We start from the raw sequence: 14,513 nt of genomic DNA on the forward strand, positions 1-14,513 counted from the left end.
GGGACATCAAACACCATGTAGTCTTGCTGTACCTTAGTGGTTAATGTGCTTGCCTCCAACACTGAGATCCGGGGTTCAATCCTTACATAGTACTAAGATTGTAACATTTCTACTCTGCTCAAATGAGACTTATGAGTTTATTTATCCATCCTTTAACCGATGAGTTACTTAATTGTTTGAAGTGTAAAAAAATAAACTCAAATAAAACAAATCTCAAATGGCAACTCCCAAGATTAGAACTGCATTGACATATGCAAATATAATACTCATCACAAATTTATACTTTTTGCATTAAACATTTTGTTTTAATATTTCGCTCAAAACATTTTTATAACAACTGTAATGATACGTTGTCATCTTTACATATTTCAATGGAACATAAATTTCAAACTAAAAACAGGACGTGTGCCCATATCATCAAACTAAATCACAATAGGTCTACGTGTAGATGAAGCCTTTAACCTTTGAAAATAATTTAGCAAAAACATATAATTTAAGATGACAAAATAAAAAATTTCTAACAAAAAATTGCAATAAAATGATATTAATAATAATATCAATAATTGAATATTTATTAAGTAAATAAGGATAATATCAAAGAGTAATTGTATATTAGTTGACTAGTTATAGAAAGGAAGGCAACAAAATGTCACATGGGAAGAACCAATGACACAGGAGGTAGACCACCAGACAGTAGTTGATAAATGTTGGGTACAAATCCCAAATCAGACGTTACAATATACAATAATCAAAATATGTTTACTTTAGGCATTAAAGATCACAGCAACCTTTCATATTTCATCTAATTGTCTGTACTGTATCTCCACATATGGCATTCTGGTCAGTATCTTAGGATGATTCTGTAAAACAGTGTCATATGTGACACCTGTATATTGGACAATTTAAAGATACAGTAATCGGATACATATATTTTATCTTTTTCAATTACACATGAAAAGCTTACAATTTGTAAAAAGCTATATTGTAATAGTCATACCCATAACTATGACAGGAATGATTAGATTCCAATGTTATACCTACCAACATAAAGATATTTTTTAATTGTTTGGGAGTGAAAGTTGATGTACTGCTTACAAAAACTACATTACAATAATGAACAAGATCAAACATAGATTATGAATATTTAAAATTTAAAAATATGAAATAAAATTCCTCATCAACTATCTGTTTTAAATTGGAATTTGATAAATGTTGCTATATCAAGCTTCTAAAATCTGTGCCTTGAAGCTGTAGTACCTAGATCTGGGTATATTCTATACTTTTCAAAAGAACATATTTTCTTGGACATAAATACATTACAGGTTTAAAATAATTTTACATTTGAAATGTCTACACTATCAAACTAAAAGTGTGATGTGCCCAAATATGGTTGTGATATGGTCAAATATGGTAGTGATATGACATCATCATGTCCATCACATTTTGTTGTCACATCAAATTTGATAGTGTAGACAGAGCTTTAGGCTCTACAGTAAAAACAGGTACTGTAGTTCCCCAATTTAACTCATTATTTATAAACAATAATGTATTTAAAATAAAAAACATACTTTCATACACAAATAAGCGCTTGGGCCTTTATGAATTGTAATTTATTGAAACACAACAATTTTGAGTTTAAATAAAAAAGGCGCTTATTTGTGTGGAATATAAAACTCACATGACAAACCAATCATTTTAAGTCATACATTTACATCTATATTTGTTATATTTGTTTTATAATAAAAGTTTTTTTTACCAATAACAACAATTAATTTATAGATAACAAGTCTGATATACTTATTATTAACAAAATCATCATTTATGTTTTAAGAATTTCAGAGTTTTTTTTTTTTGGGAGGGGGGAGGGGGAATACATAATTTTTATATCTATATTTGTATTGAACATAAATAAAAGTGTCTAAAAGGTCAGTAAGCATAGGGTTACAACAAGAAACATAGCAAACTTTGGTATTGTAGCAAAAGCTATCACAACAGGTGATTAGTTTGTGAACATGTGCAGATTACTTGACAGTCATTAGTCATAATTGAAAAGAAGTTGATATTATGGATGTAGGCATACTAACTAGTCAGTAGTTTTACAGTAGTGTTGGTAGGTAAATATGCAAATAAAAAAATAATGTCACATGCTTGATCACGTACATGTTTGGGTCTAGTAGGATGTCAATGCAAATTGATTGATGTGAAGTCAAGTTATCTATTTCAATTAGCAACAATTTCATAAGAAAGCTTTCTAGGGTATTACTATTATGCCTCCCTAATTTAGGTGATATTTGGTTGGGCAAGCACGCAAGACTAGGGCCTGAATCTTGCGTTTGCTATCCTAATTTATCATTAAAACCCAAAACAAGGAATGCTAAAGACACTCAAACATAGAAACGTACACAACAGACAATTGATATGTAAATTCACGCCTGTTACACACTCAAGCTACAGGCTTAATGTAAACGTGTTTGTACGAATGCATGATGTGCACCCGTAGATGTACGTACGTGGTATTTAAATCTACTGTATGTTCAGCATACAACAATAAATTCGTCGACCAACACTAAATTTTAGTATAATACCTAGGCCTCCTGGCCATTACTTTGTATTAGTGTTATTTAAGGTACAATTCTTTCACCTATTAACTAAATTTTTAAACTCTCTGCTATGAATCTGGTGACTTGTCTCTCAATTGCAAAGAACTAAACTTATCTAACATAACTTCTGACGGATCGTCGGAATACCCCCATGCCCCAGAAGACTCGTGTATTGATTCTGACGTGTCGGATTCTTTATCTGAATCATTTAGCGTTGACAGAATTAAGTCTTGAAGAAAGAAACTTCTATCAGCCTGTTCCTCTTCGATGGCTTGTTGCTCAGGATCCGTTACTGAAGATCCATTAATCCTGTAGAAAAAATGAAAGATAATTTAATAATAGTAGCAAGTTATTGTATCATCACCCTGACCATCTTCATTCACTGTGCAGAACCTCATTTGGAGTATCATGGGCACTAGAAGACGTCACATACAACAACAAGGATCTCTTCATGCCGAGAAATACAATTGGTCAAAATTAGGCTAATTTACACAGACAATGGGTAACGGTAAAAGAAAAAATAAATAGAATCTGGAATCTGGAATCAATCATGGGGAGTGCTCAGGATAGATACAGATTCTATGTGGGACAAGCTACGCGTTTTTTTCTGTTTACCGCTCGTCTCTGTATATTTATTTTTTTTGTTAAACTTCAATTTTAATGTATTTTGAAATTGCAATAAACTTTCCTCGTATCGTATCTTACACAGAATATGACATTCTTTAAACTACGATTGATAAATATAGCATCCCTTTCACATGCCTTGTTTCCTATGGTAATAATTTAATTTAGTGTGGTAAGATAATAATGTATCATTGAATAATGTTTCTAAGTTTTTGCTCTCTGATGTTTTTTGCTTTTGACAATTTACTTAATTTTTTTATTTTAATGCGTACATTCAGTTTGAATTGCAAGCAAAATTTTTACTATATCGAAAATGCATTATATATATATACATATTTTTATAGCTTTTATATTCAATTTTATTATAATTCACATAAAATAAATTACATATCGTGGCCAGAGGCCAAATTGTAAGTAATTTTTACAAAAATATACAATAAGAATAACAAGAAACATAACTCAAAAATTTGATATTGCGAAAAAACACAAAAAAAACGAAAAGAATCACTGAAAGGAGAGAAGACAGCACAAAGGGAAAATGAATTAAGGGGGTTTATTGAATGAGAGAAGAACATTCTGAACATTTTAACTGCAAAGTGAATACTAACCTAGATAATAGAAACTGTGAGTCTCTTTGTGTATTAGAAGCTGTATTTCCTAAAACACCCCCACTTGAACTTTGATTAGGGTTATTATTATTAGATGGGACCATTTGCCTCCTGGGTACAGGTAGTCTTTCCACTTGCTGCCTTGTGCTGCCTTGTTGAGCATGTTGAACTTGTTGCCTTTCTAGTTGCAGTTGCATGATTTGCAACTGTTGAAGCTGGGATGCTGTGGAGTGTCCTGCCGACCTCCGCACTCCAGATAATTGTGATAGTAATTCTAAAAAAATCAATGAGCATCAAATAGTAAATATGTAAGGTGAAAAGAAAAACATGGTTTGGTCCTGGAGATAACGCTGCTTGTCAAACAATTTCTGGTTTAAATCCTGTTTAAAGGCAAGTCTATACAAGCTTCTTCTTTTACTTTATTTACCATTTTTAAAAAGGACAACTTATTCATTATTCATTAAAAAAGAACTGATATTAAGGATTCCTTTTTTTACATACAATAATATAATCCATTCTAAACATTGACAGAATTTATTTATTGATTTTATTTTATTTCCAAACCCAACCAACAGCAAAAGGAATTTGCCAATAACAGGAGGGTAAAAACAAAACGGATACAAATACAAAAACAAATGCCAAAATAGTAAACATAGTTAACAATCAGTTTCACAAAACAATTTCACTTTTATCTTTTTTATCCATTTTGTATGTTAAATACAATCATTATTGTTAAATATAAGTTGACTTTATATTATTATATTACTATACCTGCAATGGGATCCATTGTTTCTCTACTACTAGGTGAACTAGAAGGTTGACTTGAGAGACCACTTCCGCTGCTAAAATGCATGTTAGTTCTCCTAGTACGTGGTCCCAGGCCACGCCCTGGGTGGAACATCCGTCTTACATGCCTACCTGCCGCAGCCTCATCGTAAACATTATCGTTAAGAAAAAATGGTTATGATTTCATTAAAGTTAGTTTTAAAAAAGGTAAATGCCTGTATAAAGATATATTTGTTCTGATGAAGGAATAGTGTTTTTAGTTTAGTTTAACACTTCTTTCTGGCTGTTATTTTATTGTTTTTATTTAGCCTTTTGCTTATTTTATACTTGTATCTCCATTGAGATGCAGCCACTGATACCAACAGCATTTTATCAGTAATTTTCCTTTGTATTTTAGTTATCTGATTTTTATATCATCTGATATAACATTTGATTGACAATCGTCTTGTTACTTTGTACAGTATAATTGTGTATCTTTTCTGTAACTTTTCTGTTTTACTGAAATTAAATAAATAAAATAAAGCAAAAGGATATAAGATCTCTGACTGTTCTATGTTCTAAAGTAAGATGCGCTGCAAAATCATCTGTCACTAAGTTTGGTTCACCTCCTGGGACAGCTGCACAGACAGGACACACCTAAAATGGTATAACAAAAATTCTTTAAAGTTACCATCTAGTATCATATAACCAAATCATTAACAATCTTGGCGCACCATACTCATTTTTAATTGATGTAACTGCAACATACCCAAGATACAATATAAAATATCTATAATACCAACTTAACTGATAACGTATTGAAGATACCAACCCGGATTTACCATTCCCAATATACCACAACCAAGTAAAATATGTATAGATAGTGATACTAACTTAACTGTACCTTAGGCAAGGCACTTTACTTACATTTACCTCTCTCCACCCAGGTGTATTAAATGGGTACCCAGTTAGATCAAGACACAACTTTACGCTGATTACTAGCTGCATTATGGGATGTATGCTTCCATACGTGTTTGATAAAAAAAATGACCGGGATAATAATTCTTGTAAAGCGCCTTTGAGCATAATTACTCATGAAAAGGGTGCTATATAAATGTGGTATTATTATTAAATTAATAATATTATTATTATAGTACCAATACACAAACGCTATGGATTTGTACCACCTTTTACTGTACATTTAAATTTAATATAAATTATTATATTTAATCAGATTAGAAACAGACTTACCACTTCCTGTGAGGAATCCGCATGGTCCGACGTAACATGCTCTTGTAACGTGATTTCTGTGAACCCCATTTTTCCGCAGTACGGGCAGGTAAACGCCTGTGTTTGCTCTAAAGTAATTGATTCTCCTCCGTAATATATATCTAGTAAAACAATTAGGAACATTGGTAAATTATTAGTATATATTAGAACCATTTGTATTCTTAAGTTATCTAAATGTTTTATTACTTTTAAAACAATATTAAATATTTAAATACTTGTAATTTGCAATGACATATGTTATTTGCTTTAATATAAATAATAATATTATATAATAATACTAATGATGTATGTTTCCAAAATTATACAGAACTGCTATAGACAATATTCGCTGTTTTCGAAAATTATGGTACGGATGTAATTTTGCTTTGTGGGCAAGAACAGTACATGCACCTTCAAAGTCTTTCACCCACCCTAAACTTATTTTAAGCTCTTCCACTGAGAACAACACACAACATAGAACCCATCCAAGAAACATGGGTACCACCTGAAAATACTATTTTATTTCTTTCCCAACTACGCACATAATTTTTTGACACTCACACCTCACTATCATAAATAAAATACATCAGTGTTCTCCCAAAGTAGGTTTTGCCAGCAAGATTTGCCAGTTAAATTGGCTCTAACCAGTATTATAATGTGTAAGAAAAGATAAAATATCTACTTATCTAGTAGTGGTACTGTAGGCATGCTGTAGGTTAGATCTAGCCATTAAAAACATGGACCCAGAGAAATCAAAGGCTATTACTTTGTCAATTTGATAGACAAAGTATTTGACTTATTAGTAATACATCTTATATAGTATCTCAATAATTTGGTACTTTGCTTAATTTGCCTGACTTGTTTTCTATATTGGGAGAACACTGTACATCCATTTTACCAAAACCTACCAAAATCTGATCTAGTTAATATGCACTGCATTGGGTGTTCAGCTGTGTGTCTTGGGGTTGTAGCACCATTTTCGTAGCAGCTTGCACATAGATCGTAATCGTAACAAATAAGACACTTGTAACGTCGGCCACGAAAATTACTTTTCATGCATGAATCACAACTGACACCTGCAAAAAAATGTATGTTAATGAGTGTTTAATGTTTTTAATTTGGTGAAAACTTAAACTGCATTTGTACACATTATATACAAACATAACTAGTCTACCAACTTGGGTAAAAAAAGTTTTTGCAGCTACACAATAACGTCGAGTAAAGTTTTATTGTTAAGTACTTTTTAAATTCAAATAGTAAACATTGATTTATGTTAAACGAATGAAGATTTTTCATACTATGTTAGCTAACATACTCAATGTAGGTGTACTCAATGTTAAGTACCAATCAAATACACCAAATGTATCATTGTATCAATGCTTTTTATATTTTTCGATTCTGTGTCAACCTCTGGGCACTGTAGTCTGCTACTTCCCTCTGCCTAATACGTCAGTCATATTTGTATTGTCTTTTAACTTTTAGTTGAATCGTTGCTCTCGCGTTTAGAAACTCTAGGTCCATGTGATTGTGACAAGATAGCAATTCTTTAAATATTCACCATTGAAATTTGAAATCCTATTACAGTAATATTATTAATGAAGAGAGGTTTACATTGCAAAGGTACGACACTCATAGTCATACCTTGTTTTGTGAATGGGTTCAGTAAAAGACAAAATAAAATTATTCAGTTATTAAGGTATGCTTACCTGCTGGTATGTTTCAGTACCATTTGTAAAAAAGGTAAAACTAGGTAAATCTATGTAAAGGTCTTGCAAATATTAAACAAAAACTGGCCCAAACCAAGCAAGCTTTTTTTTGTAAAGTTTATATTTCTTACTAAACAAAAATCTTTTTATTTTAAAAATAAACAAGTTTATCTGGTTAAAGAACCATTTGTATAAAGCATTATAGTTAGTTAACAGAGAAAGAAAGTTGTTTTATAGTTTCTACATGCCTTACTAAAATATAACCTCTAGGCCTAGGCCTTTCCAAAAGCAACAGAGGCCATGCGAGGTATTTTGCACGAGCGACAGTGCTTCGAAACCGCTCGCAGGGTCTGTTTGCGACTCGGAATGGTTAAACTTACCTTCATGTCGAGACATTATAGGTGAACAAATATGTGTAGCGGACGGTCCTAAACCGGCTTTTGTGCCTAAAGATAGTATTTCTTGTTTGCATTAATGTACTGTTTTATTATAAAATGATAAATTATCAATTATTAATATCTTCCGGGATAATACGCCTTTTGAAAAATCCCTATCAATCTACAACTCAGCTCGTTTTTTTTTCGATAGATACAGCGCCACCTATTTTTTGGACGTGACGTCATTATGTCAAAGTTTACAGTACAAGCAATGAACTTTTTTTCAGCACGTGGGTCAGGTCAAAAAAAAAATTAGTAAAACCGGCATTTTGGAGTTCGATCGATTCATTCGCGTACTCCTTCATCTGTTAACTTCTAGGCCTATCCATTGCTTTGCCCAAAAATAAAAAATGGCAAGTCAAAAAATTCTTATTTATGGTGGCAAAGGTGCACTTGGTTCTTTTCTTGTAAACTTTTTCAAGGCTAAAAATTGGGTGAGTTTTCTACTTATTAATTATTGTGTACTTATCATACTATTACTTATTTAATTAGTATAGTATTTACTACTAGGCCTAGGCCTAGGCCTAGTCCTAGGCCTGTAGTGTAGGGGGGCCTTTACTAGCTAGCCTATAGGCGCGGCCTAGGCCTATCTCTCTACTAGAGTAGTAGTACTAGGCCTAGGCCTAGTAGTAGGCCTAGACCTATTTTAACGTTTGTTATTTTTTAATTTATAATATAAATAATATTATTATTGGATTATTTATCCTCAATGTAGGATATCATATTATTTATAAATTAAAGTATTTGTTTTTGGTTATACAGTATTTGGTTTGGTTATGTTATAGCCTAGCTAGGCCTAGTTTGGTTTGTCAAATAGTAATACTGAATTTTTCTGCAAAAATGTTTAAATTGTCTGCACCATTTGAATAAAGTAAAGTATTTTGATTCAAATTGCGCATAAAATAATACCGTCATTAATTCATTATACACAATTTTCTATGAACTAATAAATATTAGTATAATAATTAATATAAATATACAATTTTTAATAATAGATATAATCTATTTTGTCTTAGTGGGTAGCATCTGTGGATTTAGCTCCAAATGAAGAGGCTCATGCCAACATTGCAATTAAAAATACAACATCCTGGACAGAGCAAGAAAAAGAAATAGTTACTGCAGTTGAGGAGACTTTAAATGGAGAGAAGTTAGATGCTATATTGTGTGTAGCTGGGGGATGGGCTGGAGGAAATGCAGCTTCTAAAGGTAATAATAATAATAATAAGCTTTATTTATTTATTCACGGACAAGGTAAGTAAGGCTGTGCTCAAAAGAAAACACACAAAAAAAAAAAGCAGTAAAATTTATGCAGAAAAATAAAGTAATTACTACAAAAATGTTAAATTGCCTTTTTTATATCAAGCATTAAATTTCAAATTATGTATGACCTTTTTTTGTCTTTTGCAGGCTTGCTATTATCATACCACATGCTTTTTATATAGAAAATACCACATTTTTATGATTTCAAATAATCGACCAATAAGAAAAATTATTTAATGAAATTAATGCTTTGTGTTACATTTCTTTGTATATAAATTTGTTTCTATCCATCAATATCATGATTGTACTTTTCTATTTTACGCTAGACTTGGTGAAAAACTGTGATTTGATGTGGAAGCAGAGTGTGTGGTCTTCTGTTCTTGCTGCTGAAATCGCATCAAAACACCTCAAAGATGGCGGATTTCTGCAACTGACTGGCGCACAGCCCGCCCTTCAAGGAACAGCTGGTAAGTACATAAAATGCTCGCCAGCTCTTGTTTGAATACAGTATTATCTCTTGGGTGACAACAAATATATTTATATCATAAGCTAACCCTACACAATTGTGTAATTGTAAAAATGTGTCTCTCAAGTAAATTCCTTATATTTAACCTAATGGTGTGTTAGCGAGGGTGATTATAATATCCTAGTACATAATATAGCTATATAAACCTTTGTACAGAGGTACACGAACATTGCATTCACAAAGATAAAAAAAACCCATAAAACACATTTTGAAATAATACAATAAGTTATACAAAAGTACTAAAAAAGGAAATTATATGATAAAATGCTTTTTGAAATATTATAGTTTAATATAAAAGACCGGAAAATATTCATTCATAGAGTGAAATGTTAGCCTAGCTGTACAAAATCAATTGTAATTTGTTGCAGGTATGCTAGGCTATGGTATGGCCAAAGCAGCTGTTCATCAGTTTGTGAAAGGCTTAGGTGCAGAAAACAGCGGCCTACCAGCAAATTCAACTGCCCTTGCTATACTTCCGTAAGTACCAAATTACCCAATATATTCACCTAAATAATATACTGTATATCCTTTAAATTTAGGGTTTTTGTTCGTTGATAAAATAATTTTAAGGGTACCTTCAACTTTTAAGTATCTATTAATAGAACGTAAGCCTTTGCAATCTCTCTTTATAATAACACTACTTTGTTCCTAAAGCAGTTTAGCAGATCTAACATTAGGATACGCTCTTTTAAAAAATTGTAGCACTATTATAAATATTTATATTATTTTGTATCATAATAAACAATAGAAATTTTAAACTAATATATATATTTCCATACTCAACATTTCTGCTGAAAAACATAAAATAATCAGTAATCATTTTGACCAGGTTGAAAATTGTATATATGTTGTAAATTTTCAGTATATCACCGGGCGGTTTAGAATTTGTTCTGTGCCTGTGGTGTTTATATATGTTATCCAATCGGGTTTGAACAATATCATGAAAGCCCCAGTGGTGTAATTGTTAGGACATCTGCATATCAAGCAGAAGGTTCCGGGTTCGAATTGGGGCAACTTTTTTTCATTCTCACAGATTTCCTCATCTTTATCATTTAAAATTAATTAATTAAATTTCAGTATATCACAGGGCTGTGCCTGTTATGTTTATAATATATGCACATATATACAGGATTTGAAGATGGGATTTGTATAGTCATATCTTTCCACCAAGCTGTCAGCTCCATTTTCCAATTTATTAATTTGATTTTTATTAATTGTAGAGTTACTCTCGATACTCCAAATAATCGTAAGTTTATGGCAAATGCTGATTTTACATCTTGGACCACCTTGGAACATGTTGCAGAGTAAGTTTAAACTGTAAATGTATTTTGTTTTATAGTAATAAATTATTTAGTGATATTAAGCTCTCTGTCTACACTATCAAACTTTATGTGACAATACAAAATGTGATGACATGATGATGTCATATCACTACCATATTTAAGCATATCACTACCATATTTAAAGCATATCACTACCATATAATGGAATACTGAATACTGAAAAGCTTTATTTGTCCATTATCATATGAAATAATAATAGAAATTCTTCTTAAAGATTGGCATGTATATATTAGTACAACAAATAAAACATAGAATACATATATTTTAAGCACTGGCATATTTGGGCACATCACACTTTTTTTTGGTCAAACTAGTTTGATAGTGTAGAAAAAGCTTTAGAGCACTAAAAAGCACAGATACCATTCATTTAGGATCATGCATTGCCTAGTTAGCTAGGCCTAAGCCGACATTATCAGTTTTAGCCCTAAAACCAATATTTATTCATTCATCTGGTCATCTGCCACATTCTCAAACTTCAACAGTCAATTTGAAAAAGTTGACTTTGTCCATGTCTCTAGAATGTATCAATAAATTGTTTTGTATTTTAGGTTGTTGCTTCAGTGGTCACTTGGTCAGAATCGTCCAGCCAGTGGTAGCCTTGTACAGCTGGTCACAAAGGATAGCAAGACAGAACAGATCGTTTGCTAAGTACAGAGTGGAAAATGATTTTAAAAACCGGGTTAACAAATATCTAAACATCATCAGAGTGGGATCATGCGAGTAAACCCCTTTTTATATTGCCATTTTGACCATAAAAATCTTGCCGGTACTTCTGATTGAGACTGGACAGAGTAAGGGACGGAAAATGGACTCTTAAGCTCACTGAAATAAAACATTACTAAATATTTAATGATGCGTTACAATTATTTATTTGTATGCAGCAAATCTACAACCAATTTTTTTACATTACTCTTATGTTTATAGAATAAAATTGTAGTATAATTTTGTGACCTTTTGGTAGTATTTTTTAAATAAATGCATCCTTATGGTTTACCAGCATGTTTTAAAAATGTAATTACTTTAAAAAAAAAACCATCAACACAAAAATTTAAGTATGTTTTTAAGGTTACATGATGTTTACATGCAATTAATATTTTTGTGTTATTTGGTATTTGGTATAAAAAGGTTAGACATAGAGGTTTACAATTTGTATTTGTTTAAAATAATAATGGAAAATTAATGATTTGTTTACCAGGCTAGACTAGTTTATTCATAGAATCCACTATTTCTAAATTGTATTTAACTTTTGAGATTAACCTGTTTTTTAAAATGTTGAATGGCAAAAGCTGCTTTACATATATTTTGGATATACTATTTGATGCTGACAATTTGGTGTATTTATTTTTGGTTAATTAGAGGTAGATAAAGTATTATACAAACGTATACTGCATCACTTTTTGTTGTCCTTGTTTTTGTGTGGTTTGTATTCTTTGCTACATAAAGAAGATGTGATTTCACACAGCAAAATATGTAAGTAAGTTTTCTGAATTCCTGTCTGTTTAGCAACTAGTATTAATTCTGATTTTAGACTTACCCTAGATCTCACTAATGTAACATAAAGATTGAAGCTCTAACAAGCAATAATGCGTGTCTGCATGCCTACTGGCTGAACTTATCAGTGATAATGCTATCACATTAGAATACAATTAATTTGATTTGATGTTAAAATTTTAAAATTTACTAAAAACAACCAACTTCTAAATGCATTATTAAAATGTCTTTTCAGACATGTGGTCATGATGTGCATTCAATTTCTAAAGATTCGACCAATCAGAAGCGACGATTTTTTATTAACAACTCCCTGGTTGCAGTCTGCAGAGACGACACCACCCGCAATTCAGGAGTGCGTGTAGTAGTTCCACATTGACACTTTTTATTTGAAGGAAATCATTGTTTTTATGGAAAGTGTCCAACTACAAACCAACCAGACCAAATACTGAAAACAAGGAGAAAAGGTATGTACATAAAGCTAGCTATCTTATTTTCTACGCTAGTTTTTAGGCTAGGCCTGTAAGTGTAGCCTAGGACTAGGTATAAGAGCCTAGCTAGACCATGGAGGTATAAAATTATTTTATACCTCCATGGCTAGACTAGGTGGTGAATTAATCCAGGAGAAAGGATGCGAGGCTTAGGGCGAACTAGTAGATATGTGGTCATTTTTCTTATTTTTATGTCATCAACTAGTCGTTCTAGGGCAAGCAAACAATAATTGAGGATTCAGTTTATGAATAGAAATGCATTCTTACAGAAATATTTAAAACTAATTGTGGTAAACTTTTTTCCGATACGCATGCTGTCTAATGATCAAATAAAACATGTGAATGCTCACGATTTTCTATATAGCGCCCTCTGTCCAAACTCATTATTAATTGCTTTGTGTTGTAGATTATTTATAGCGCCCTCTATTGTTTGGTGATAACATACAATAGTATTTGAGTTTTAATTCTAAATAAACAAAAACAGATTGTTTTTTAAGGTGTAAGCCTAATTTACACATGCGAGAGGTTACAATGGTGTTTCGGTTAGAAACATTTAGACATCAGAGCGAGACTTTTTGTCCAAAACATCCTGCATATTGTAGGAGTGTTTTAAAAATTGTTCATGAATGTGCACTGATTATATATATGGGTTGGTATAATAATGTTATGTAACTTTATAAAACTTTGATATTTACAAAAATATTATAATATATAGACTGAAAGCTGAGAAAACCACAATATCAGCAAAATAACAACACAAAGGAAAAGTTGATGACATCATGAAAATAAGCACAAAAAAAATGTTATGTGGCGTGATGTGATTGCAGCAATGCGATTAGTTGACATGAAACTAGGTCAAGTCATGAGTTAGACTAACCACTTATGCCCTTTTGAACCAGAAGTATGGGAAGGGATATAAACTATCATCAAAAACACACGTAATCACACTACCATTTACTATCCTATTAGGTCCTTTAATACTACCATTAACCATTATATTATTCATTAACACTATTTTGATTAAAATCACTACCAGTACCACCAACTACTATGATGTTAAATTTGTGAAAGAATGATAAACCTGAGAAGGGGTGATGTGGTTGTTATATTTCTCTTAAATTTATAATTGATCTTCCACCATTTATACCTCTAACTCCTAGTATAGTTTTCAATATTGATGATTTATGAGAAAACTCCAGAATAAAATTTATTAATAGAATTAAATTAAAAATAGTAATTAAATTGTAATTTATTTTTGTTTCCTCAACATACAATGTATGTTATTTTTTAACTTAGTAATTTAAAATTTGTTAAAACCGTTTTTAATGTAATGTAATAATTTTGATTATATAATATTTAAGGTTCTGTTTATTTGGCTCAGTGCCAAACAAAATTT

General features: G+C 31.4%; 2 protein-coding genes across 2 annotated transcripts; one reads left to right on the forward strand and one right to left on the reverse strand.

The window, feature by feature from the left end:
- Positions 1–276: 276 nt before the first annotated feature.
- LOC144837780 (E3 ubiquitin-protein ligase KCMF1-like) lies at positions 277–8,129 on the reverse strand. Its single transcript, XM_078693032.1, has 7 exons — positions 7,953–8,129; positions 6,775–6,942; positions 5,849–5,988; positions 5,153–5,254; positions 4,604–4,766; positions 3,833–4,106; positions 277–2,909 (listed from the first exon to the last, which is right to left on the reverse strand). The coding sequence occupies exons 1-7, from the start codon at positions 7,966–7,968 to the stop codon at positions 2,669–2,671; spliced, it is 1,104 nt and encodes a 367-aa protein (XP_078549158.1). The 5' UTR covers positions 7,969–8,129; the 3' UTR covers positions 277–2,668.
- Positions 8,130–8,261: 132 nt separating this feature from the next.
- LOC144837781 (dihydropteridine reductase-like) lies at positions 8,262–12,528 on the forward strand. Its single transcript, XM_078693033.1, has 6 exons — positions 8,262–8,443; positions 9,026–9,215; positions 9,596–9,736; positions 10,164–10,272; positions 11,016–11,099; positions 11,687–12,528. The coding sequence occupies exons 1-6, from the start codon at positions 8,360–8,362 to the stop codon at positions 11,784–11,786; spliced, it is 708 nt and encodes a 235-aa protein (XP_078549159.1). The 5' UTR covers positions 8,262–8,359; the 3' UTR covers positions 11,787–12,528.
- Positions 12,529–14,513: the final 1,985 nt, after the last annotated feature.

Source organism: Antedon bifida, chromosome 3 (genome assembly GCF_963402885.1).
Source record: "Antedon bifida chromosome 3, ecAntBifi1.1, whole genome shotgun sequence".
NCBI classification, from domain to species: Eukaryota; Metazoa; Echinodermata; class Crinoidea; order Comatulida; family Antedonidae; genus Antedon; species Antedon bifida.